The sequence below is a fragment of the Sorex araneus genome, chromosome 6 (assembly GCF_027595985.1).
Source record: "Sorex araneus isolate mSorAra2 chromosome 6, mSorAra2.pri, whole genome shotgun sequence".
Classification (NCBI taxonomy): domain Eukaryota; kingdom Metazoa; phylum Chordata; class Mammalia; order Eulipotyphla; family Soricidae; genus Sorex; species Sorex araneus.
The window spans coordinates 148,088,405-148,116,395 of NC_073307.1; the positions used below are offsets into that span (position 1 = coordinate 148,088,405).

Below are 27,991 nucleotides of genomic sequence, written 5' to 3' on the forward strand. Positions count from 1 at the left end.
GGGTACTCCCTTTGTTGCTCTGGGGACCAGGCAGAGTCTGAGATCACACCTGGACCTCCCGCATACAGAGCACGTGCTCCAGTCTTTTGCGTCATCTCTGGCCCAAAGGCCCCTCATTTTTAAATAGTAGAGGGAATTCATTCTTGGCCAAACATAATAGAGAATTCAATATTTGGAAGATAATATTAAGGATAATACAAAGATCGAGGGGAAACAAATCATGAAATGACAGGTAATAGAGAGCGAGAATATAATGTATAATAAGAGATAAAAGATTCTGACTTAGAATTTTCCAGAACTGATCAAAACAAAATAAAACCCAAATATTCAAGCTTCAAGTTCTGAGCAGAGGGACCCCTTCCCCCCGCAGCCCAGCCTGGAAGCTTGTGCACTAACTTTTCAGCCCAACATCCCTCCCCTCTCCCCCTCTACCCCCCCCCCCCCGCCCTCGTGTCAGTGCCACAAAGCGGGTGCGAACCAGCGGCCCAAACACAGTCTCTTGGCAAACACATGTGCGAGCACCTAGCAACCCCCCAGTGAGTGTCACAGCCATAACTTGTGCGCCTCCACTTCATAACATGACCCCCAGGAGCATAAGTGCAAGCACGGCAGCTGAAGGAGCACGGACCTCGGGAGTACTATGCCTTACGGGGCGGGGCGAGGCCAGGCCAGCACCTCCGCCGCGCATGCGCAGCTCCTGGTCATCGCAACAACAGCAGCCAAAACTAGCACGGGAGGCGGTGAGGGGACGGAGGGGACTTTTTCAAAGGTGCTAAGCAAGATCAGTAAACGTTAACCTACTCGCTAGGCACACAGTAGAATCTGGCAGAGCAGAGATGAATTGAATAAGAAGGTGTGAATAAGAGATTCGAGTAAGGATTAACTCCCATCAGGAGTGGCAGGATTTGGACACCACTGAGAATGGAGTTGCATCTTCTATGGAAGATAAATGGTTAAACCATCACTTCAGCGGGTGAATTGCCTTTTTTTTTTTTTTATTTCAAGCAGATGCAAACCTAGTGTTAGCACCAACAGATTTCTATAAAAATAATCCGTTTGTACATTTTCAGAAACTCGCATTGCAGAAATGATGAAAACCTCGAAATCCTGTAGTTATCTTTGGGTAAATATTCAGCCAACTCAGTGGCAGGCAAACTTGAACTGGTTTGAGAGGCTAAATTTGGTCTTTATTTATTCTACTTAGTGCAGAATGTGTTCTAGTCTGAACATTTTCGTTTGATCACAGAACTGCTACTACAAGCCTACTGGACATAGATCACACTTGGTTTGGGGAACATGCTGCTTTTATAATTCTTTTTTGATTGTTAGTTTCAAAATGGAGGAGCGGTCCTAGGGTCCTAAAGAAAGAAATTTTACTTTCTATTTTAGGGAGGTCTCCCACGCAGAACTCAACGGCGCTTCCCTAACTCCAAGGGCTTGACAGTTCAAGACGTAGGCAGCCAATGAGATGTTCCCTGGTCGAGCAGTGCTGGGACCACCAGGGTAAACCTAGCAGTGCTAGGGGCTGGGGAGATGGGCATAGAGTACCAGGGATCGAACCTGGGGCCTAGCATATGCCTTTCCTAAAAGTTGTTATCTTAGGGACAGGAGAGATAGTACAATGGGTAAGGCACTTGCCTTGTATGTGACTGACCCCAGTTTGAATCCCTGAATCCACATATGGTCTCCTGAGTCCTGCCAAGAGTGATCCCTGAGCACAGAGGCAAGAGTAAACCAATACTCCTCACCAACTTCTTCCTTCCCCCCCCCCCAAAAAAAAAGATATATTTTAGGAAGAAAATAATTCAACCAAGAGGGGAGGAGCAAAATAAAAGAAATAGCAGTGAACATAAAAATTGGAAATCAGATGCCATGTTGGGAAACTTAACTATTGACTAATAAATAACACATGTCTTTACATTTAAGAAAGGAGATGTAGAGGCAGGGATGATAGTACAGCACATAGGGTGCTTGCTTTGTATGTGGTTGACCCAGGTTTGATCCCCAGCACCACTTATAGTCCCCTGAGCCTGCCAGGAGAGATCCCTGAGCATCCCTTGATCTGGCCAAAAAAATTTGTTTTAATTAAAAACCATAGCACCGTAGCAGTGTCATCCCATTGTTCATCGATTTGCTGGAGCAGGCACCAGTAATGTCTCCATTGTGAGACTTTTCACTGTTTTTGGCATCTTGAATATGCCACAGGTAGCTTGCCAGGCTGTGCTGTGCGGGCAGAATACTGTCGGTAGCTTGCTGGGCTCCCCAAGAGGGACGGAGGAATTGAACCCGGGTCAGCCTCGTGCAAGGCAAACGCCCTACCTGCTGTGCTCTTGCTCCATTCCTATCCAAATTAGAAAAGAAAAGGTAGAGCTATTTATTTGCAGATGACATGACCCTGTGTATAGAAAGTCCCAAAGAGTGCTGGAGAACAGGAGTTAAGGCACTTTCTTTACACATTGCTCATCCCAGTTCCATCCCCAACACCACAAGTTGTCCCCTGAGCACAGTCAGGAGTTAATCTTAAGCATTGAGTAAGGAGTAACCCTGAGAACAACCAGTTGTGGCCAAAAGAACAAAGACAACAACTGAAAAAAAGAAAATCCCAAAGTGTTCACAAAAGTTGCCATAGCTAACAAATCCAACAAAGATATAGGATATAGAATCAATGTACAAAAAAAATTAATTATAGTTTTACACCAGCAATTATTCTAAAAAGGAAATTACGAAAACATTTATAATAACATTCAACAAATAGTCACCAAGGAAGTGAAAATTGTGCACTTCAAAACACTGCTGAGGAACACTTCAAATGGCCTAAATAAAAGAAAATGTACCGATGTTCCCACACAGGAATACTTAGCATTGTGAAGGTATCAGTATCACCCAAAGCAATCTAAAGATTCAACACATTCCCTATCAAAATACCAAGTATTTTTCGCTGAAATGGAACAGCTTCTCCGTAAGTTCATATGGAGTTACAAGAGACCGTGAATATCTATATCTGTATATGCATTATTTTACACGAGCCTGCATATGTTGTAGAAAACAATTTCAAACCTCTGCAAAGCATATATGTTAGACCACCGAAGTACATTGGCTTCCATTTGGTTTTGTTTGCTCCCTTGCTTTGTTTCTCTGTATCCCACATATGAATGAGATTATCCAATATTTCTTTCTCCTTCTGATTTATTTTACCGTGACTTCCCTCCCCCTCAAATCTCCCCATGTTATCACAAGAGGCAAGATTTCATGGTTACTTAGAGCTGAGCAGTATTCCACTGTGTATATATACCACGTCTTCTCCATTCACTCATCTGTCATTGAGTGTTTGGATTGTTCCCAGATTTTGGCAACTAAAACCAGCACTGTGATGAACATTTTTGTTTTTTTGTTTTTTTTATTTCCAAAATTTTGGAATATTTAATGAATAATGATGAAACAATAATGAAATTACAATGAAAAATAAGATTTTAAGCTCAATAATTAGGTACTATATTGTTTTATACAATGGTTTTTTCATATATATTTTTATCATAAGCAAGTAATATCTAATCCAACCTCTATGCATATCATTTTTCTACCTCTTAGGCACTGACAGAGATATCATTCACATTGTAACTTTTCTTTTTTTTTTTTCTTTTTAATTTATTTATTTTTAATTAGAGAATCACCGTGAGGGTACAGTTACAGATTTATACACTTTTGTGCTTATACTTCCCTCATACAAAGTTTGGGAACCCATCCCTTCACCAGTGCCCATTCTCCACCACCCGTAAACCCAGTGTCCCTCCCACCCTCCCCAATCCCATCTCCCCCCCACCCCACCCTGCCACTGTGGCAAGGCATTCCCTTCTGTTTTCTCTCTCTAATTAGCTGTTGTGGTTTGCAATAAAGGTGTTGAGTGGCCGCTGTGCTCAGTCTCTAGCCCTCATTCAGCCCGCAACTCCCTTCCCCCACATGGCCTTCGACTACAATGTAGTTGGTGATCGCTTCTCTGAGTTGACCTTTCCCCGGAACGTGAGGCCAGCCTCAAAGCCATGAAGTCAACCTCCTGGTACTTATTTCTACAGTTCTTGGGTGTTAGTCTCCCACTCTGTTATTCTATATACCATAGATGAGTGCAATCTTTCTATGTCTGTCTCTCTCTTTCTGACTCATTTCACTCAGCATGAAACTTTTCATGCCCATCCACTTAACTACAAAATTCTTGACCTCCTTTTTTCTAACAGCTGCATAGTATTCCATTGTATAGATGTACCAAAGTTTCCTCAGCCAGTCATCCGTTCTGGGGCATTCGGGTTTTTTCCAGATTCTGGCTATTGTAAACAGTGCTGCGATGAACATACATGTGCAGATGTTGTTTCGATTGTACTTTTTTGCCTCTCTGGGATATATTCCCAGCAGTGGTATTGCTGGGTCAAATGGGAATTCAATATCTAATTTTTTGAGAGTCGTCCAAATTGTTTTCCAGAAGGGCTGAACCAGTCGGCATTCCCACCAGCAGTGAAGAAGGGTCCCTTTCTCCCCACATCCTCTCCAACAGCGGTTGCTTTTGTTCTTTTGGATGTGTGCTAGTCTCTGTGGTGTGAGGTGGTATCTCATGGTTGTTTTGATCTGCATCTCTCTGATGATTAGTGATGCAGAGCACTTTTTCATGTGCCTTTTGGCTATTCGTATTTCTTCCTTGGTAAAGTTTCTGTTCATTTCTTTGCCCCATTTTTTGATGGGGTTGGATGTTTTCTTCTTGTAGAGCTCAACCAGTGCTTTATATACCATTGATATCAACCCCTTATCTGATGGGTATTGTGTAAATATCCTTTCCCATTCTGTGGATAGTCTTTGTATTCTGGTCACTGTATCTCTTGCGGTGCAGAAGCTTTTTAGTTTAATGTAGTCCCATTTGTTGATCTCTGTTTTTACTAGATTGCTTAGTTCCGTGTCACCTTTGAAGATACCTTTATCTTCAATATCGTGGAGGGTTTCGCCGACCTTGTCTTCAATGTACCTTATGGTTTGTGGTCTAATGTTGAGGTCTTTAATCCATTTTGATCTGACTTTTGTGCATGGTGTCAGGTCAAGGTCTAAACCCATTTTTTTGCATGTGGTTGTCCAGTTGTGCCAGCACCATTTGTTAAAGAGGCTTTCCTTGCTCCACTTCACATCTCTTGCTCCCTTATCAAAGATTAGATGATCATACATTTGGGGTTGTGTGTAGGGATATTCCACCCTGTTCCATTGGTCTACGGCTCTGCCTTTGTTCCAGTACCATGCTGTTTTAATTGTTACTGCTTTGTAGTAAAGTTTGAGGTTGGGGATGGTGATGCCTCCCATTGTGATGAACATTTTTGAATTCATGTCCTTGTGTTTCTCAGATAGGTATTTAGGAGTATAATTCCTGGATCATACAGGAGTATAGCACAGTGGGTAGGGCGTTTGCCTTGCATGCGGCTGACCCAGGTTCAATTCCCCCATCCTTCTCAGAGAGCCCAGCAAGCTACCGAGAATATCCCACCCACACAGCAGAGCCTGGCAAGCTCTCTGTGGCATATTCAATATGCCAAAAACAGTAACAACAAGTCTCACAATGGAGACATTACTGGTGCCCACTTGAGCAAATCAATGAACAACGGGACAACAGTGCTACAGTGCTACAGAAGACCTATTTTTTATATTTTGAGACATCTCTGTCCTGTTTTTAGTAGAGGCTGGGCTGGTTGACATTCCCACAACATTGTGCCAGGTCCCTTTCTCCCAATCTTTCCCTGGTGGACACTCATTGTTTCTGACTCTTTGGGTGTCAGCCATTCTCACAGGTGTAAGGCGGTGTTTACTTTTCCTTTTATGTGTGCCTCTGTTTTCCCTGGCTGTTGGAGCTCAGGCCAGGCTATGTCACTGTAACTCAACATCCTGGGGCTCATTCTCTGTGTTTTCTTCAGTGTATTTTGTGTGCACTTAATATGCAAATCTAATTCGTTTTGGATTGTTTTTGTTTTTGTTTTTGCTTTTTGGTTATACTTGGCGAATGTACAGGGGTTATTCCTGGCTCATGCACTCAGGAATTACTCCTGGCATTGCTCAGAGGACCATATGGGATGCTGGGAATCGAACCCAGGTCAGCCGTGTGCAAGGTAAACGTCCTACCTGTTGTGCTATCGCTCCAGCCCCAAGTCTAATTCATTTTGAGTTGACTTTGTGCATTGCCTGAGATGACCATTCAATTTCATCCTTTGGCATCTTACTATTCATGTTTTCCCAGCACTATTTATGAAGAGACATTACTTTCTCCATGTTATGCTCTTTTATCATAAATTAACTACCCATCTATGTAAGAATTTAATTCAGGGCTCTCAGTTCTATTTAACTGATAGGTGTGCTTTATTTGGTTCTAATATCTTACTGTTTTGTATCACTATAGCTTCTAAGAATAGTTTGCAGTTGGGGGAATATATTGCCTGCGTTCTTCTTTTGTCTCATTATTTTGGTTATGTGAGGTTTTTGTGGTTCCATATAAATATCAAAAACATTTGTTCTGTTTCCTTGAAATATGTCAGTGGTAATTTAATAGGGATTGCACTGAAATCTTTATAATGCTTTGGGAGGAATGGTCATTTTTACAATATTAATGCTTCTAATCCATGGGCATAGAATAATTTTTTGGTTCTTCTTTGTTTGGAGTTATTTTTTATATATTGGTTGTTTGTTTTGAATCACACCCAGTGGTGTTCAAGGCTTACTCCTGGCTCTGTGCTCAGGGATCACTCAGGGCTTGAGAGACCCTATGGCATTGAAACCATATTGACCATGTACAAGGCAAGTGCCCTATTTGCTGTGCTGTCACCCTAGTCCCCAATCTCCTTTTTTGTTTTAAGTCGTATTTCTCTTTCTTTTCTTTTTCTAATGTATTGAATCACCATGAGAACAGAAAGCTTTTGTGTTGAGTCTCGGTTGTACAATGATCAAACACCCATCCCTTCACCAGTGCACATTTTCCATCACCAAAAGCCCCAGTCTACCCCCCATCCCACCCCTACCCCTGCCTGTGTGGCAGATAATTTCCACATTACTCTCTTGCTACTTTGATCACATTCAATATTTCGCAAGTCACTATTTCTTGTAAAAGTAGCTTTGACAAACAAGTCTTTCACCTTCTTTGTTAAGCTTATTCCTATGTACTTAATTTTTTTTAGATATGATTGTAAATGTTGTTAAGTTAAACTAAGACCGCTTTTCAGTGAGCCAGAGATAGCACTGTAGCACTGTAGTCCTGTTGTTCATCGATTTGCTCGAGCGGGCACCAGTAACATCTCCAGTGTGAGACTTGTTACTGTTTTTGGCATATCGAATATACCACAGGTAGCTTGCCAGACTCTGCCGTGTGGGCGGGATGCTCTCGGTAGTTTGCCAGACTCTCCGAGAGGGGCGGAGGAATCGAACCCGGGTTGGCTGTGTGCAAGGCAAATGCCCTACCCGCTGTGCTATTGCTCCAGTCATATCGCTCCAATCATGATGATGATGATGATAATGATTGAAATGAGATTTAAGGATTTCTCTCCTTCTTCATTGCTTGTAGAATTATAATAGATTCATGTTTATTGATTTCAGATAGCCTGCCACATTGCTGTATAGGTTTATTTATTCTAATAGGGATTTTCTTTATACTGTATCATCTGCTAATAGTGATAGTGTTACTCTTTTTTCCAATTTAATCCCTTTTAATCTCCTTGCCTAATTGCAATGGCTGAGATTTTAGATGTCTTTCTTTACTTTAACTCAAAGAAAATCTGTGTTGACTTCCCATTAGTGATTTGTTTTGTGTTTTGAGACCCGTTTGCCTACTAGTAAAATGTGAGGCAAGGGGCTGGAATGATAGTACAGCAGGTAGGGCATTTGCCTTAGACACGGCCGACCCTTGTTCGATTCCCAGCATCCCATATGGTCCCCTGGGCACCACCAGGAATAATAACTGAGTGCAGAGCCAGGAGTAACCCCTGTGCATTGCCAGGTGTGACCCAAAAAGAAAAAAAGAAAAAAAAAGTGAGACAAGAGTGCCTGAATTGCGACACCTTCTCCCCACTAATAAAAGCATGGAAAAGGCTTAACGAATCAAAACAAACAGCACAGCCAGCATTGCATGATCACGTAATGTCAGATCCGAGTCCTGAACTTTGAAAATGTTTACGAGGCCTCAGACAGACATTAACTCAGAGGGCTGGAGTGTGTGCCGCATGCCAGAGGCCCCCGGCAATCCTCAGCCCTGCCTGGATCCCCCTACCCTGGGCCTACCAGCAGCCCCAGGAACCACCCCCAGCACCCCCAGATAATGACCTCGAAACAAGAATTAAAGTATTTGCTGTGGGACTAGCTGAAAGATATAAATCCTGGTGCTTTCTACCTGATGTTACTTATCTATCTTGCCTTGTCTTTCTGAATCAACTACAAGGCATTAATGGCATAGTATCTGCTGCATACTAGGTCGGGAAAGAGACAGATGAATGCAACCTTATCGCAGCCGAGGAGGGGAAATGAGTTCTGTAACTGAAACGAGGCAGCCAGCAAGTGCCACTGGGGAGATAGGTGAGATAAGACCGGAATTGCGGAGGGAGGTGGGGGTGGCTTGACTCAGGGAAAGACTGCCTGTAACACAGGGCATGTTGGATGGGTCCTGTGAGAATACAAGAAAGGAGAGAGATGGGAGTGTAGATTTAATACAAATGCATATTAAAAAGAAGCAGTGAATGTTGAATAATAGCACATTTTCTGCCTTTTCTTTGTAACCATCTTATCAAAAAGACTCTTCACCGGTCAGGGCCAGGGAGACGGTTCAGAGGGCTGGAGAGTGAGTCTGCATGCACAGGACCCCCGCTTTGATTTCTCTGCACTTCAGGGTCTCTGGAACACCTTTGGGTATAGTCCCCAGACTGCTTAGGAATCCCCTTCTCCACACACACACACAAAATATACATATATATATATATATATATATATTTTTTTTTTTTCACTATTGCATTGGACTGGAGCTATAGCACAGCGGGTAGGGCATTTGCCTTGCATGCGGTCGACCTGGGTTCAATTCCTCTGTCCTTCTCTGAGAGCCCAGCAAGCTATCAAGAGTATCCCAACCGCACAGCAGAGCCTGGCAAGCTACCCGTGGCATATACGATATGTCAAAAACAGTAACAAGTCTCACAATGGAGATGTTACTGGTGCCTGCTCCAGCAAATCAATGAACAATGGGATGACAGTGCTACAGTGCTACAGTGCTACCATTGCATTAAGATCAGGTAGATCCAGAGAGATAGTATAGGAGTAAGGTGCTTGCCTTGCGTGCACCCAAACCCAGTTCAGTTCCTGATACCACATGGCTCTCAGGCCACAGCCAGAAGCAACTCCTGAGCACCACCAGGTCAGGCCCAAAACCTTCTCCCTCTCAAAAGAATAAGATCGTCAACTACCTCTGATTTCTTTCCTTTTTATTATCATTATTTTTCAATTGCAAGAACATTGATTTATAAGACTATGTGCTTTAGGGGTATAAATTCACTCCTTTTAGAGCCAGAGAGACAGGACAGTGGGATAGTACAGTGCCTTGCACGAAGCTGACCCAGGTTTGATCCCCGGTATCCTATATGGTACCCCAAGCTCACAAGAAGTGATTCCCGAGTGCAGAGCCAGGAGTAACCCCTGAGCACTGTCGAGTGTGGCTCAAAAACCAAAATAACTACTACTAAGTAGTAGTTCACCCCTCTGCTTATGTCACCACACCACATGTACCCCCGGAGCGCCAGTATCCCTCCCCCACTGTCATCGAGCCCCTCCCAGCCACTCAGAGAATTCTCCAGGTAAAGGAAATGTGACCTCCGTATTGACAAGCTGCCAAGATCATCAAAGATTTCTCATTTCTATTAAATATGAATTTGTTAATATGGGTTATCTAAAGATAATATACAAATGCAATTATGAAGGCTCTTTATTCATATTCATCATTTTTCTGGCCCTGCCTTTCAGTTTGTCCTGTAAACATTTTTAAAGATGACTTGGATAGGGGCCAGCAGCCCGCAGCCCTGGCAGGGGGCAGGGCATAGGGTCCTCCTGCTCAGTGGTGGCGGAGAGGGTACAGAACTAGGGCCTCACAGGTGCCAGGCGTGTGCTCTGCCACTGCAGCTTCTCCCCAGCTCTTTAAAAAAAAAAATTCTTCTTTAGACAAGCCCTGTGATGAGATATAACAATTTTCACACTAAAAAAAGTGATCTTGGGGCTGAAGCAATAGCACAGCGGGGAGGGCGTTTGCCTTGCACGCAGTGGACCCAGATTCGATTCCCAGCATCCCATATGGTCCCCTGACCACTGCCAGGAGTGATTCCTGAGTGCCGAGCCAGGAGTAACCCCTGTGCATTTCCAGGTGTGACCCAAAAAGCCAAAAAAAAAAAGTGATCTTTATATTGATTTCAAAATTGGAGCTTTGTTATCCAATCAACTCCACCTCTGAATTGTATCAATAACCGTAGCTTTTGTCTGGGTAAAAATAAGTTTTTAAAAAATTCTTCTGTGATTTCTCTTTTGTCTGTTTTTTGTTGTTGCTGTTCTTTTGGACAACACCCTTTTGGGTTCCTGGACTACTCCTGGCTCAGGGCTCAGGGGACCATGCAGTGCTGGGGGTTGAACCCAGTGCTAGGGGGTTCACACATACAAGGCAAGTCCTATACCACCGAGTCACCTCCATGACCCCTTCTGTAAAATTCTTACTGATCTCTGCAATAAGGCTCAACCAGATTCTTCAATGCATAAATTATTCTGCACATTTTTCGAATGCTATACTAAGGGCAAAATTTATAAGGGGCCAGTCTTTCATATCCTGACCTGGACACCAGCTCTTTTCTCTTAAGTGGCATAAAACTCACTTTGGGACTGATTCTCTGCCGAGTAGCTTCCTAAATTTATTTTTATTTATTTATTTTTTGAAACCTCATTCATTTAATGTAATGAATTTTAAATACATACATTTAAATGTAATGTATTAAATTTTTTTAATTTTATTTATTTATTTTTTTATGATTTTTTAAAATTTTTTAAAAAATTTTATCACCAAGTGGAAAGTTACAGAGTTCTCAGGTTTATGTCTCAGTTATACTGTATTCAAACACCATCCCTTCACCAGTGCCCATATTCCACCACCAAAATCCCCGGCATACCCCCCGACCCCACCCCAACTGTATAACTGATGAACCTCACTTTATTTTCTCTTCACCTTGATTACGTTCCATATTTCAACACAAAACTTACTATTGTTGTGGGAGTTATATCCCCAAACAAGATAACCCTAATAAGGAGGCATTTGATAATTAGTTTTCCATTAAAAGATTGTATGTTTTCAGGTTTTAGAAAAGGTCGCGCGGCCGCATTAGCGGCCGCGCGGCTCGGATCTGTCCCAGTCCCGAATCCTGGAGCCATGTTAGTTGCTCAGTGTCGCCAGGGTTCCATCTGGAGAAGGTGTGCTGGCGGCACCTCCTCCCTCCGGCCCCCCAGTGTTGCTGGCCCCGATTCGGGTCCGGAGCATTGTCCGGGCCGCGTTGCTCACCAGAATGCCTGCCGCTTCTCTCTAGCTTCCTAAATTTAGGCTAGAATATTACCATTCTACACTTTGTTTCTAGAAATGCAGTCTACTCTGTTTACCTATTGAACTTCTTTTTTTTTTTATTTTATTTTTGGGATACACCTGGTGATGCACAGGGGTTATTCCTGGCTCATGCACTCAGGAATTACTCTGGGTGGTGCTCTGGGAACCATATGGGATGCTGGGAATTGAACCAGGGTCGGCCGCATGCAAGGCAAATGCTCTACCCACTATGCTATCGCTCCAGCCCCCCGTTGAAGTTCTTTTGCTTTATATTTTAATCTCCCTTTACTTAAGACAGCAACACTGCCACAAACTGCATAGTTAGCTTAGCATTTTTTTTCTTTTATTGAATCACCATAAGATACAGTTACAAAACTTTCATGTTTGAGTTTCAATCATACAATGATCAAACATCCATCCCTTTACCCGGGCACATTTTCCACCACCAATGTCTCCAGTAAACCCCCCTTTCCAACCTTCCTCCTCCCTCCATGGCAGACAGTTTCCCCCCATACTCTCTCTCTACTTTTGGGCATTATGTTTTGCAATACAGATACTGAGAGGTTATCACGTTTGGTCCTTTATCTTTCAGCACTCATCTCCCATCCTGAAGGATCCCTCCAACCATCACTGACTTAGTTAGTGATCCCTTCTCTATTCCAGCTGCCTTTGCCCCCAGCTTAGCACTTTCTTTGCTTAAAAGAAAATAATAATAATCTCTTTTCAAACATGATCCTCTGTCAGATGTCGTCCCTATAGTTTTGGATATTGTCTTAAAAATAGCACATCTCTGCCTGCTTCCTTTTCCTCTGTTGTTGCAGGCTCAGACACCCTTGGTTGTAGTGCTTCCCACAAACGTCATTCAGGTGCACTGTACTGGCCCCCAGGGACCTCGAATCGTAGGGTCACCAGGATCATACTCTTGTAAGGGGATGCTGGGGATCGAATCCACAGCCACATGTCTCCTGGGCAGGTACTGTGCCCCCGAGCCACAACCCCCAGCCCCCAGAAGTAGCAGGTCTCAATGCCTGTTTTCCACGAGGAAAGGAAAAGCTGTCGTTTGTTTTTCCATACATTGTTCATATTAACAGGAAGAGGCTAGTTTGATTGTAAGTGATAATGTGACCATGTAAAGAAAACTTAGGCTGTGCCTCGAGGTTGGTGACGGGAAAGGAAAAGGGAATAGTTGGCTTCTGGAATGGCTTCCTGTTCCCATCAGAGATGCTGGTTTCCCCCCCTTTTAAATGGTCAACAAATGAAAGCTGGCCTTGGGAATTCTTGTCTCTCTCTCTGTGTCTCTCTCTCTCTGTCTCAGTCTCTCTGCCTCTGACTCTGTCTGTCTCTCTCTGCCTCTGTCTCTCTGTCTGTCTCTGTCTCTCTCTCTCTCTCTCTCTCTCTCTCTCTCTCTCTCTCTCTCTCTCTCTCTCTCTCTCTTTCCTTGCCATCTTCAGTTTGCCACAAAGATTAACACATTTTCCACTCATGATTGATTTACTTGTCAGGGAGCTTAGGAGTTTTCTGGAACATGAGGTCTGCCTTTGGTGATGATGATTACTGGATTATTGCCTATTTTGGGGTGGGATTTCCACTTTTAGATTACACCAGCCTCTCAAGCCTTCATTTCTCTGGCAGAGGAATCTCCCCCCAACCCCCAGGCTCACTTCAACAGTGACTCACTTGGGCCTTGGGGCTTTGCTTCATACTCTCTTCAGGGGCCACTTTCCACCCTTGCTCTTGTTATTTGCCTCGTGTGTTCTGTTTGGAAGCTTTTCTGTCCTCTGGCACATAGAGTTTGCCTCTGAGTTATTGTCAAGAGAGAGAGATATACAATACCACCCCCAGACTGGAACAATCATGTTTATATCCCCATCAGCCGTTCCTATGACAGCAGCAGAGGTCAGGGAGAATACAGATGGAGTATCTTTAAGGGATGGAGACATACACTGGCTGCATGTGGCTGACACCTGTCCAATCCCCAAACCTCCTGGTCCTTCAGCACTGCTGGGTGCCGCCCAGGAAGCCCCAGGATCTGTCTGGGTGGCCCGGGTAATCCCCAAGGCACACCCCACAAATCAAAGCATTCAACCACTGGTTCAGTTGGCTGAGAATCACTGGGAAGGGCCCCCAGGTCCCCTGAGGACCACTCCCCCCCACCACACACACACACACACACACACACACACACACACACACACACACACACACACACACATGCTCGCGCGCACACACACACACAGACACAGAATATCTTTAAGGAAACCTAATTCTAAATGGTGTTGGGAGAAAAAGTCTTCTTCCAGAAAAAAAGTCTTCTCCCATTATCATCCAGATACATATGAAAGTTTTCTGAGGCAAATAGTTGCTGAAGAGACTCCTCAGAGGGGATTTGGTCTCATCTGTAGTTCAGAGTGGTTCAGAGCTACTCAAGTCCCGAGGTGCCAGGATGGTCCCCCCATGGCCATACTCAGGGGCCTCAGGACTGCGCCCAGTGATGCTCAGGGGGTCTTGTGGTGAAGGGGTCTGGGGTCAGCCACAGACCAGGAAAGTGCCCTAACCCCTTTCTTGGAAGCCCGCTGCTCTTGATTTTTCTGACCTTGACGTTCTGATATCAGTCTTCTGGAGCAATCCATCTAATGATGATCTGTTTTTTTTCTCTCTGCAGTTTTAACAGTGTATGCCAAGGAACTCACATCCTCTTTCGAGAATTCAGCTTCATCCAGGCCACCCCACACAACAGGGCATCCTTCTTACGGGCCTTCTGGAGATGCTTCCGGACAGTGGGCAAAAATGGCGGTGAGTCTTCCAGCGTCTGTTCTTGCCTTCCTTTCTTCCTTCCAGACAGCCCTCTTTGTTGTTGTTGTTGTTGTTGTTGTCCCTGCTTGAAAGAAAGCTCCTAAAGACTCTAGGAACAACTTCCTTGGTGGACGGTAGCTTATCCGAGGAAGCAGAGAACCGTGATCCTTTTGTGAATGAGTTTCTTTAATAACACAGCCTTAGAGTTCATTCTGTTGTGACTGATAGGACATTCTTCCTTTTTAAGGATGGATGGTATTCCAGTGTACGTGTGTGCATTTTGCTTCTCTGTGAACACTTATGAACAGTTGAGTTGCTTTTACTGCTTTGGCTAATGTGAATAACGCTACGTTAAGTTTTTTGAAAAGTAGGAATTTGCTCGGACACAGCTGAACAGTTTCACTAAGCAACAGGAAATGCCGATCAAGTTCTAGAAATACAGGTTTGGGGAAGCAGAATAAAATTTATTCATTAAGGACCAGAGTGAGAGTACAACAGGTATGGTACTTACCTCGCACGTAACTTACCCAGTTCAATCCCTGGCATCCCTCACACCCCCCACCCCCGCCCAAGCTCACCAGGAGTGATCGCTGAGCGCAGAACTGAGAGTCATCCTTGAGTACCACTGGGTTTGGCCAAAAACCAAAAAAAAAAAAAAAAAAAATCAAATAAATAAAAACTTTAGTAATGTGGAACCAGGAATGCAGCTCAGTGGTAGAGCACATGTCTCTCACATCAGAGGCCCTGGGTGGGATCCCCGCCGCACCCCCACTCTATCACACACACGTACCTTATAATAATGATAACACCAGAGCACCAGAGTAAGATTTTCATAACACCTTAAAATTCTTAAGAGAAGGACCTGGCAAATGCAAGTCATTTTTGTATTTTCGTACTATTTCCTATTTTCTAAGAAATATCTTTCTTGAGACTTAATCTTGATAAGGTGTAGGATAACATTGGTTTGTCCTTTCTCCCTGGCTGCAGGGAGCTTAGGTTTATCGGGTTATACTTTAACACCGGTTACAGTGCTCCTGAGACACTCCCATTCCTTGGTTTATTGGAATATAGCTCTAAACAGTTGTAGGCTTAACATTGGCTTGTCCTTCCTCCCTGGCTGCAGGGAGTTTAGGTTTACTGAGTAATACTCATCTCAGTGCTCCCGAGGCACTCCCACTCCTCTGTGTTTATCTGTAACCTCTTTCTTAGTGCTCTGCTTCCCCAATGGTCAATCACCTGTATCCCTTAATCAGACTGTTAACTTGTAAGGTCAGATCCTCATAAGGGCACTGGGCTTGTATTCATAAGTGAAATATTGCCTTTTTCTTATGTCCTTTGCATAGTTACTTCAGAGCAATGTCCTTTTTGTATAGACACAGGAAGACAGTTAATGCTATGCTTTTGTAATTGGGAGTTAATCGACTCCGAATAATATTCACTCCTGGGCTTTCTTGATTTAAGCCTCAGTTGTCGTTAGTTCCTAGCACCCCAAAAGCAGGGTCCCTACAAGGGACTGGATGGACCCAGGGCAAGCTGTGAGCTACCCTGGCATTGAAATGGACCAGGCCAAAGTACCATAATACTTAACTATAAGTTAAGAACATGATTATGGACAAATTCTGTCATGATCTAAAGAGTAACAATTAGATTAGGACCCTGCTAGGGTTAGGAAAGACTAATCTGGCCTGAGCACTGTAGTCTGAGATCTATAGCGAGATATCCCCAGGAGAGCAATCCTATCAGCTTAATGTATCTCTTACTGTGTCCATACAAAATGACTAATATTTTTAAGGAGTAGAATTAAGATGTTTATGTGGTTGCTAGCCTAAGGGAAGGAGAAATGCACCCATAGGTGGTATTTTGCCCTTAGGCAGATCTTCCTGATGAATGAGAATCTGTCCTAGAAGAAGCTTCCCCTGAGGGAAGGACTTTACATCTGTTGATTGTATGACCACACCTATGTGTAATTGTTACCCCAACTCCCTCATGATTTGGGATATAACTAAGGCTGTAAGGGTGGCAGAGGAGGAGGAGGCAAGATAGAGCAGGCAAGAGGGATGAAGTAGAATGTAGGAGCAGGATCCGGAGAGGAGGGATGAAGAAGAATTGGGGGAAGGAGGAAGAGGAATGGAGATGAGATTGGAATAAACTGCAATTGATACAAACCATCCTTGCCCTCATTCCCGTCACCATCAGCCATTCCGGGTTTCAGCACCAAAAGTGGCCTGAGACCACCGAACGCAGGCGGCAAGAGAGAGCGAGCTGCGGGCCATCGTAATTATTTTTGAATACACAGTAAGGTGGAGCTAGGGAAAGGTGAAACATTGGGGATATCTTTTTTGGGGGGAAGGGGGTCACACCTGGCAGTGATCAGGGGTAACTCCCTGCTCTGCACTCAGGAATTATTCCTGGCAGTGCTCAGGGACTATATTGGATGCTGGGGATCAAACCTGGGTCGGCCACATGCAAGGCAAATACCATACCTGCTATACTATCGCTATGGCCCCACATCTTTTTTTTAATGGCACTACATTCTTACATTTATAATATTAAAATAGGTTAAATTGCTCCCAAATTTTCAGATTTAAAATCTCTATATAACACTGGTGAAGGGATGGGTGTTGGAATACTGTATAACTGAAATCCAATCATGGACAGCTTTGTAAGGGTCTATCTCATAGTGATTCCATTTTTTTTAAAAAAAAGCTTTAAAAAAATAGGGCTGGAGTGATAGCACAGAGGGTAGGGCGTTTGCCTTGCACTCGGCCGACCTGGATTCGATTCCCAGCATCCTATATGATCCCCCGAGCACCGCCAGGATTAATTCCTGAGTGAAGAGCCAGGAGTAACCTTTGAGCATCGCCGGGTGTGATCCAAAAAGGAAAAAAAAGGGTTAAAAAATAAAATTAAAATTATAAAATTAAATTAAAATTATAAAACAAAATAAAATAAAATCTCTACACAAAACTCTGTGTCCAGAGGCCAGAGAGATCCTTCCATGGGCTGGAGTATCTACTTAGCATGCATAAAGCCTCAGTGGATGCCTGAATTTACTCCCCACACCTTAACACGGATCTGAGCACCCCTGAGTATTCGCCCCCAAACCTAACCCAAAACCGAACCCTTGTTCAACATGTTTTCAAGGATCTATTCTACCTGCCTTCATAGTACAGATTTTCCAAAGAAGTATCAAATACCTTTTTTTTCCATTTTTACTGAATCACCGTGAGATACAATTACAAAAGTTTTGACGAGTTTCAGTCGTACAGTGATCGAACACCCATCCCTCCACTAGTGGACATTCTCTACCACCAATGTCCCCAGTTTTACCCCTCTCCACTTTCCAACCCTCCCCTTGCCTCTGTGGCAGATAATTTTCCACATACTCTCTCTCTACTTTTGGGCATTATGGTTTGAAATATAGATACTGAGAGGCTATCACGTTTGGTCCTTTATCTACTTACAGCACACATCTCCCATCCCAAACGATTCCTCCAACTGTCATTGACTTAGTCATCCCTCCTCTATTCCAGCTGCCTTCTCCCCCAGCTCATGAGACAGGCTTCCAACTATGGAGCAGTCTTCCTGGCCCTTGTGTCTACTGTCCTTGGGTGTCAGTCTCATATTATGTTAGTATCAAATACCTTTAAAGTTAGCTTCTATCCCTAAACTATTTCCTGATTCATTTAACAAATATTTCTGGTGGAGTGAGCATGTATCTGGCGCTGACCTGTAGAAAGTGAACCAGTATACTCCCGTCTTTCTTGGAATTTGCAAGATCCCCAACCCTGCTCTAGTCCTGCCACTGCTCCTTTATATTTAGCAATGGAATCCTTTTCGAACTCAAGGAACCATCCAGGTCGGTATTGTTATTAATAATGAAGTGGCATTATTAATAACCACTTCATTATTAATTGCACAAGGCTTGCACAAGGATTGCACCATGGATCCGTGACACAGTCGGAAACAGAATCCAGACAAATCTACCTGCCAACATGGGCTATTTCCGGGGGTCTCCTCCTCCAGGTCCTTCTTTGGCAGCCACCACAGAGACCATGCCCCTCGGTCACGCTCCGTCAAGGCGGGTCTCATGTACACTGATCAGTGAGATCAGCCCCTCCACAGTATTTCTGTCCCTCCACAGTGGGCAGAAATTAATATGGACTCCATTCTAAATGAACTAGCTTTAAAAAAATGCTCATGTTGATCTTTATTATATAAACAAACCTGGGAGCTATTAATATAGAGGACAAATATGCACAGTCTCATCAAAAGCTGCCTTTCCCAATGCCCTAATCTGTCAACAAATATTTATTGGCGCCGTAAATAGGGCGCTTGCCTTGCATGCAGCCAACCCAGGTTCAATCCCCAACATCCTATATGGCCCACTGAGCTCTGCCAGAAGTGATCCTTGAGCACAGAGCCAAAAAAACAAAATTTACTGAACGCTCACTCTACGAAAGAATGATGCCTATGGCTGGACTTGGTTTCTGGAAATCAGCACACGGCAGTGCCTGTGTGTCTCAGGTCGCCTTCGTTCTTTTCCCTGATTTAGAAGTGGAGCCTCTTCAAGAATTTATTTACTATCACCAGGGATTCAGAGCGCACTTGGTCTCTAAGCAGATGTGGGTTTCTTTATCTCTTTTATAGCAGCTGCCAGTAATTCATCCAGCTGCTGAGAGGAAGCAGCTCTAAATTCTCCCTCTTTCTCCGGTGCCATAAACAAGGCCTAGTTTTTATGCTGCCGACTTATTGCCGTGCATCTTAATCAGACAGCCTGTGACTGCCGAAAGCCCAGACTCAACATTTTTTGTCTAGGTGACTTTCTGATTCACCCATTTTGATAACATCTCCTTTTCTCCCGGGAAACTGGAGCACGTCTTTCAGTCCCAGAATGTGTTAATCCCCAATTTTATTCCAGGATGAGCAAAACCACTAAGAGGAAAGTTCCGAAGGGAAGTATTTCTGAAGCCCTTCCCCTTTTGTTTTTCAATGAGAATGCCAAGTACCAGATTCTCCTCGGTGGAGCTACTGCTACATTGTCCTGCAGTCACCCTCATTAGAACATCATGTACATTTTTTGACATTGCCAAGAGGAAACTCTTCCGAAAGGCAGTCAAAGAAGAGCAGAGTTCCAGAACAACATCTCAAAATGAAACCATGTATAGAAAACTAAAGACCCAATCCCTTCTGTCGAGAAGCACTTTATCACAGCTTTTATTTTTTTTAATTATTTGTTTATTTATTTATTTTTGCTTTTTGGGTCACGCCTGGTGGTGCACAGGGATTACTCCTGGCTCATGCACTCAGGAATTACCCCTGGCAGTGCTCAGAGGACCATATGGGATGCTGGGAATCGAACCAGGTCGGCCACATGCAAGGCAAATGCCCTACCTGCTGTGCTATCGCTCCAGCCCCTATCACAGCTTTTAGAAAGAGACGGGAATTGGGGCCGGACGTTTGCCTTGCATGTGGCCAACCCGGGTTCAATCCCCAGCATCCCAGATGGTCCCCCGAGCACCACTGGGAGTAATTCCGGAGAGCAGAGCCAGGAGTAACCCCTGAGCATTGCCAGATGTGACCCAAAAAGGAAAGAAGGAAAGAAGGAAAGAAAGAAAAAGAAAGAAAGAAAGAAAGAAAGAAAGAAAGAAAGAAAGAAAGAAAGAAAGAAAGAAAGAAAGAAAGAAAGAAAGAAAGAAAGAAAGAAAGAAAGAAAGAAAGAAGGAGGGAGGGAGGGAGGGAGGGAGGGAGGAAGGAAGGAAGGAAGGAAGGAAGGAAGGAAGGAAGGAAGGAAGGAAGGAAGGAAGGAAGGAAGGAAGGAAGGAAGGAAGGAAGGAAGGAAAGAAAGAGGAATACAGCATCAAACAGTACCCATTTTCCTATGCCTCAGTGACATATACCCTCATGGAGACTCTAGTGTACTTCTTGCTATCTCTGCAGTTTTAGGCTTTGGGAACTAAAAGGATCTTTTCACAAAGTACGCTGTAGAAATTCAACTTCTTGGTGTCTTGGAAAGTAGTCAGGGATCAGTACCTGACTTGCGGGTGTGAGACTGTGAGTTCAAGCCAAGCACCACCCTTGTCCCCGAGCATGATCCCGAACACCACAAGTGTGCCATCGCTGGTACACCCCAGCCGAGTGTGCACGACCCTCAGATAACGCAACAGCAAAGAGAAAGAACATTTTTCACTTTCTCACTTTGCTCTTTCTCTCAGTGCGGAAAGATGGTCTGAATTTCCAAGTCTGCCAAAACTGACATTCCCTTGAAGTAAATCTCTACTTCTGTGTCATGCTATTGACTCAAAAGAGCTTTTGTCCATAGTTTATTTTCAATTCAGATTCAGTCTTGAGCTCTGTGATTTTTACCAATGAATATCTGCATGTCGTTTAATAAAATAATGATTGGCATTTCCTCTTCTGCTCATGAAGAAACACCTACTAAGACGATTGTTCTCCTGCCATAAAGAACCAGAAAAATCAGACAAAGTATCTGAAACGGCTCTTTCAGCCATTGGCCCGCAGTCAGTGCTGGACTGTGCTCCCCAGAGGCAGTTGCTAAGCGACAGTAGGGGCAGGGGGATGGAGACAGAACAGGCAGTCTCGCTGTGTGGAGGAGGCCGAGATTAGGACTTGAGGGAGGCCAAGGTGGCCAAAATTTTCATTCAGTACCACAAGGGGGTCGTTGCTCAGAGAACTCTGTGTTGGTATTTGAGTTTTTGACTACAAACGGCGCGTGCGCATGTGTGTGCTGGAGAAAGAACCACCTGAAAGCAACAGGCCGGACAACTGTGGACCGTACACAGGCTAGGGATGGTTCGTGTTTCTCTGCACAGGAGGGGCGAAGCCTCAGCATGCACAGGACACTGGGCAGAATCCTCAGTCATTTAAAGGCAAAAAGGATGAATCTGCAAAATTATTTATATGTTATACCACAGCGGAGTTCTGTACTCCTTAAAAAAAGTCAACAAAATCCAATGCTTCACAACATAGAGTTCGCAAAATCTGGCATCCACATGCATTCCCACTTTGATCCCTGGCACTGCATATGGCCCTTGAGCACTGCCAGGAGTTACTTCTGAGCACAGAGTGAGGAGTACTCCTGAGCACCACTAGGTGTGTTCCTCTCAAGAAAAAAAAAAAAGGAGAGAGAGAGATGCCCACAAATGACAAAGATGATGTAATTAACTAACATGGACCTCTAAATGGTTATTTTAAATCATATAGATATGCTCGGTTATTTAATATAAAATATTAGAAAGATCCCAACAGTCTCTAGATATGAAAAAAAGTCAGAAATGAACATAACTAAAAATAATAATAGCAATTAAAATTTTGTAAACACTGTAAACCACTGCCTAAGAAAATTATCTTACTTGTGTTTACAATAATCCTCTGTATAAGGTGGATATTTTTATTTTCTCCTTTGAACAGAAAAAGAAACATTTGAAAAGTTAAATAATTTTTTTAGGTCTCATTCACACATATACACATACACATATGCCTTTTTTGGGAGTCACACTCTGCAGTGTTCAGGGTTTAGTCCTGGCTCTGCACTCAGGGATTACTCCTGGTGGTACTCAGGAGACCATATGGGATGCTGGGGATCAAACCCAGGTTGATCAGATGCAAGGCAAGCGCCCTACCTGCTGTACTATCACTCAGGCCCGTAGGTCACATGAAAAAGCCAAGTGAAAAAGTGAAAAAGCCAAGACCAAACAAACTAGAAAAATGACTAAAGAGAGTATTTTCTCAATATATTCTTCATTAGAGAGTGTGGGAGATGCTTAAAATATGATTGAAGAAGGAGGAGAATAGCTCCAAGGGCTGGAGTGCATGCCTGCCAGGTAAAGACCCTAAGTTCGATCCCCAGCCTCTCAGTAGATAAACATGTAAAATGAAATACAAATGATTAATAACAGTACCTGCCCCCAAAGGGCTCACATTCTAGAAGAAGGAACAGAATCATCAAGAAATACTTTCACTTACAGATGATTATTACAGCTATGTATAAAGTTCAAATATCTGTTAGCTGAGATCATTCATTATTAAGCTAATAATGAGTGCATTCTAAAAAGAAAAAAAAAACAAGAGTTTTTAAAGTTCAGTGACATGAAAGAAACAAGTGGTTCCCTTAGGAAATAGTAATAAGTTCCTTATGGATGGTGCCCAGCACGGAAGGAGGAGACATCAGTGCAGTTACAAGAGAATGATGCTGGCATGCATCTTTGCCCTCCAATGGGCAAAATCCACTTAATCCACAAAACAGATGAGTTGGTATGACTATTAGCCTCTTTTCTACATTAAAAAAAAAAAGTGCAATAACTTGCAAATGGCCCCAATTTCTCAATAGCACAGCCCGGGTTCCAACCTAAGTCTGCATAAAGGCCAAGTGCCTACCAGCCCTCATCAGCTGGTCGTGGCTGCCCAGGTGCCAGTGATCTCTGCCCTCCCCAGCGTGCACATACGCTCCTGCAGGCAGGAGCCTGTTTGTGTGGAAAATTTGAAAGGATGGCAGGTCGTGAGACTGTAGGCAGACCAGTGAGGAGACAGTTACGGCAGGGCAGGAAGTGGCCGAGGAGCTGCAGAGGCTTTTGAGGAGTTGGTTTGTCAGAAGCTGTTGATTGATTGGGTGTTGGGTTTGGAAGAGAAGAGGCCCGAGTGCATGCCAGAATCAAAGGGACTGCCAACTTCATCCCCCTCTTGCACCCCTGCCCCCCAACTTTTTTCCACATTTTCTATTTTGCTCTGAATTCACTGGCATTTTTGTCTTCATGGTTCTGGTTTATTCATCCACCCACCAAATGTGTGACTCTGTCATTAGTGATAACACCATGAAGTGCAACAGATAGAAATTCTGGCTCTCCTGGATTCTGTGGTCCAGTAGCCAGAACATTTTGGGGGTGGGGAATCCCTACTTTGATCATGGAAGTCAACATTCTGGGAGTCAGGGAATATGTCATGTGCCTACATGATTGTGTAAGAAAGATCTGTCGCCTTTTCTGAAAACATTCAGAGTTCTGGTAGATGATGTGATGGCAAGGGGTCAGGCACTGATGGGGTCTTTCAGAGTGACCCTGGGGCCACACTTCTTGCTTCAGGTGAGGTGCCTATCTGGTTTGATATACTAGAGCACGTACTACTCTTAAAATTTGTTTTTCGCAACCAATAAGAGCCCTGCCCTGTAATCTTTCCTCCAGGATCCCCAGGAGCTGAGACTCTTCCTCTCTCCCTCCCACCCAGCTTCCCTCTCCGGGGAGGCAGCACCCATCAGCAACTCTTCCACCTCAAGCCCCTCCCCCGCCTTCTCTTTTACTTATTTGATTTCTTCTAAGGATCCCTTCCTTTGTAGACTTTCCCAGGAGAGAACATTGGCAATTACTGTCCCCTCGAATCGGTCCGTTTCCCGTCATGTTCCTTTTGTCCTCTTTTTAATTTTCCTTCCTTTCTGGCCCATGTGCTTGGGACCTTCCCACATGCCACACAGGCATTCCTGGAATGCTTTTGTCACCATCTCCGTCACCATCCGGCCCTGCTCACCCTCCCACCTAAAACACTGAGCCCTGCTAACCTCCCTTTCTCCAGAGAGGTCCTAGCTATCAGAGTGCTAGCTCAGTGGGCTGGAGCACTCGCTTCGAATGCACAAGGCCCGGGTTGGATCCCCCAGCAGGACAGGAGCACGGCCAGGAGTGACCCCCAAGCAGGAGCAGCTCCTCAGTACAAAACAGGAAGTCGCCTCCTTAAAGGCTCATGCACTGTGACCCCCTCACATCTGCATTTGAGCCTTTCCTTAGTCTTACTGTCACCCCTCCTTTTTTAATGACTGCATTTGTTATAGTTTTTAATTAAGTATTTTTAGGGTAACCCTTGCTTCCATCTACTTTATTAAATTGTAAACTTCATGAGGGCAAGAACCACATTTGTTTTGTTTTGCCTATGCCTTACGCGCTTTCTTTTTGTTATTTGTTTCAAAGGCTAAGCTGGAGGTTGGGCCTGAGAGCTCTAGCAGAAGAGCACGTGTCAGGATGTGGGAGCCGAGTTCAATCACTGGTGCCACATAGCCACCGCCATTGGGTGCAGTCCCTTTATAGGACTAAATAAAATAAATAGAATAAAATTTTCACAGCAGTTGGGCGTTCGCCTTTCACGCGGCTGACCCGAGTTCGATTCCTCCGCCCCTCTCAGAGAGCCTGGCAAGGTACCGAGAGTATGGAGCCCGCACGGCAGAGCCTGGCAAGCTACCCGTGGCGTATTGGATATGTCAAAAACAGTAACAATAAGTCTCTCAATGAGAGACGTTGCTGGTGCCCGCTCGAACAAATCGATGAGCAATGGGATGACAGAATAAAATTTTAAAGAGAGTCTCTTGCCCGTGCGCCTGGCTGTCTTCCCCAGGGCCCCGCAGAGGGGTGGGCTCTAGCTTCCCCCCCACCCCGAGCAGAGCTCCCAAGGCCAAAGACCTCCGGAGCCTAGCCACAGCCATGTTCAAGGCCCCTCTCCACATGTTCTGACAAGCCTCATGCATGAAGGTACCGGCAGAGGAACCCAGGTGTGTGGGACTCGGGGCTGAGACCTCCAAGACTGCTCGGATCAGGACTGGGCCTCTTTCGCCCAGATTTCCCATTTCCCAGTAGCTAGGCAGTCACACCCCGGGTGCCGTGTAATCCCACCAATGGCCAGCATCCAGAGACTTAAAACCAGGCTTCCGGAAGCCTATTCCCCCCTCTGGGAGAACGTGGCATGGCAAGCTACTGGGAGTTTCCTGCCCACATGGGAGAGCTTCGCAAACTCCCTATGGTGTGTTCATATGCCAAAACCAGTAAGAATGCTGGGTCTTATTCCCCTGACCCTGAAAGAGCCTCCAATGCAGCACCGTTGGAAAGGACAAGTAAAGAGAGGCTTCTATAATCTCAGGGCTAGGACGAATGGAACGTTACTGAGACCACTCGAGAAATTCGACAATCAATGGAATAATGATAATGATGATGAAATTTTTAAAAAGCACTTAATAATCACTTTACAAAGGGTTAAAAAAATTAAAAGGAACTGTTCGAGACCAGAGAGAGAGTCTAGGGCTTGCCTTGCCCACAGCCAACCTTGGTTCAGTCCCCCGCATCCCATAGGTCCCCTGAGCACCACAGGGGTGATCTGGGAATGCAGAGCCAGGATTCAGCCCTGAACACAGCTGGTGTGTCCCCCAAACAAAATGAAGCAAAACAGAAACCTTCCAGGGGGTGGATTCTTAAATGGATTCTCTTATCCTCTTTACAGACTGGATTCTGTTCTTTAACTGAAAATAGGGCAGGGTTGGGTAACAGCTTTCCTGTGTTGTATAGGACTCTCAATTTGAAATAATAATAATATCAGCCACCTATTGGCCACCTATTTCTATAGGCTAGACACGAAAGTTCATGCTCAAAACACCTTGCTACAACCCACTCCCCTTCAAAGCTAGACCTTATTAAGTGATACCTTATTGAAGTGCGATCCAGGGCCCAGAAGGAGCTCAACAGACCACAGCGCCTGCTTTGCACACGGGAGCCCCAGGTTATACTCAGCATCACTCGATCCCTCAAGCAAAGTAGCCCCTAGCACTGAGCAGGGCTAGCCCCTGAGCCCCACCAGGTATGGCCACAAAATCAAAAATAAAATAAGATTCAGTCTGCAAGATACACAGAAGAAAACAGAGGTAAGGCAATCCTGGCTCTCACACCTGTGTTTGGAGACTCAACTCCGTATCAAGAGAAACAAAGAATAAATAATTATTCTTGGTTAAATAAGCAAGAATAAGCAAACGGGGCTACATAAAACTGAAAGTCTTTACATCGGGTCTGGACAGTGGCTTACTGGGCATGCTGGAGCCCTGGTTTGATTCCCGGCACCACACAGTCCCCTGAGCACTGCCAGGGTGACTCCTGAGCATCCAGCCAGGAGAAATCCCCAGCCCTGCCAAGTGTGGCCCCAAAACACGTCAAAATAAACAGAAACTGAGAACAAGAACACCACTTATTAACTGGGAGAAGATATTTGTACATCATCTGTCTGCCAAGGGGTTAATATTCAGAATATAGAGAGAATGTGCACCACTCAACAACAAAAAAAGCAAACAACCCAATCAGAAAATGAGCACAAGGCCTAAATAGATCAGAGCTCTATTATGAGATCATATTATAATATGGATGTCGCCAAAGAAGACATACAGATGGCTGACAGACGTTGAATGAAAAGACATTTTTTTTCTCACTCAGCTTATTATTAGGAAGCAGAAAATGAAAGTGAGAGTATCACCTAACACCTGTGACAGTGCCTCCACCACGGCCACTGGGAAGAGGAGACTTGGGGGAGGGCGGAGAGAGAGAGCCCCCGCTGTACAGTGGTGCAGCCTCAATGCAGACATCATGGAGATTCCTTAAGGACTAAAAACGTGACCTTAGACGGTTAGCAGTCCGCTCTGAAGCACTGACCTGAAAGACACAAAGACACTAACCAAAAGGAACATACGCAGTCCCTGTGTTCTTAACAGCTAACAGCGTTTTTCTCATCTACCCAAACAAGGAACCCCCAGGGGCCTCTTATCCAATGGAGGACCGGATAAGAAACTTACAGTATAGACCGTCGGATGGGACACAAAGATGAAACTGTGCATTTTGCAACAACCTGGGTGGCACTTGTGGCAACTGTCTGAAATGAAATAAGTCAGGAGGAGGTCAGGGCCGGAGAGATAGTACAGTAGGTAGGGCACGTCCTGCACGCAGCTGACCCCGGCTCGATCCCCAGCACTCATGTGGTACCCCAAGCACAGCCAGGAGTTATTCCTGAGTGTAGAGCCAGGAGTAACCCCTGTGCACCCCAGAAAATCCAAAAGCAAAACAGTACAGATGAAAGTCAGGAGATGAAAGGATTACTGAATGCTGGTTTGATTTAGGAGTAACCAAAGCAAGTGAAATAGCAAAACAACTAGAGTGACTCTTGGACTCGGCTTCCTGAGGGAGTGGGGAAATAGGTTGGGAAGAAGATGGGTCACAGCGAGGCATTTAGATAAAAAGTTGGCAGGAGGTCATTGGTGGTGGGCGCAGAGAGAGGCGTGAAACGGCACTCCCCAGTTTTATAGTGTTTCACACCAAGGATAAATCAATACGATTTGCTTTAAATTAAAATCATTTTAGGCGACAAGAGAGACCACACACTAGTCATCCCAGGATCCACACGTGCCTTGCCTTGCAGATATAGTCTCTTTGGCTTTCAGAGTTTGAAGAAAAAAAAAATCAATCGAGTGCCAACATTTGACATAAAAATCTCAATTCAGTCACTTGGAGAACAGAAAATTCTTCCGACACCCTGCCCACATTCCAGCAGGGAGATGGCACGCGAGGGCAGACGCAGCTGCTTCCTTACAGGGGCCTGTGGCTTCCTGTTAACTACCCCCAGCTGCCTTGCTTCTGCCTGGCCTCCGTACCCTGGCGAGAACATCTTTGTACTCGCTTGAAAAGTAGAGACACACTCTTCGTGCAGAATGAGGAATGCCGGCTACGGATTCCACCACCAGAGTCTGTGTCTTTCTCTTTTCTGCTTTATCAAGTTGTCAAA

The 27,991-nt window shown here is 44.6% G+C and overlaps 1 protein-coding gene across 2 annotated transcripts in view; it reads left to right on the forward strand.

Moving 5' to 3' along the window:
* CSTPP1 (centriolar satellite-associated tubulin polyglutamylase complex regulator 1) overlaps positions 1-27,991 on the forward strand; it is a 219,750-nt gene that overhangs the window by 97,094 nt on the left and 94,665 nt on the right. For both annotated transcript variants that reach the window (XM_055141028.1, XM_055141029.1), the window contains one exon: positions 14,277-14,407. In XM_055141028.1, the coding sequence (XP_054997003.1) occupies positions 14,277-14,407 (131 nt within the window). The remainder of the gene's footprint in view (positions 1-14,276; positions 14,408-27,991) is intronic.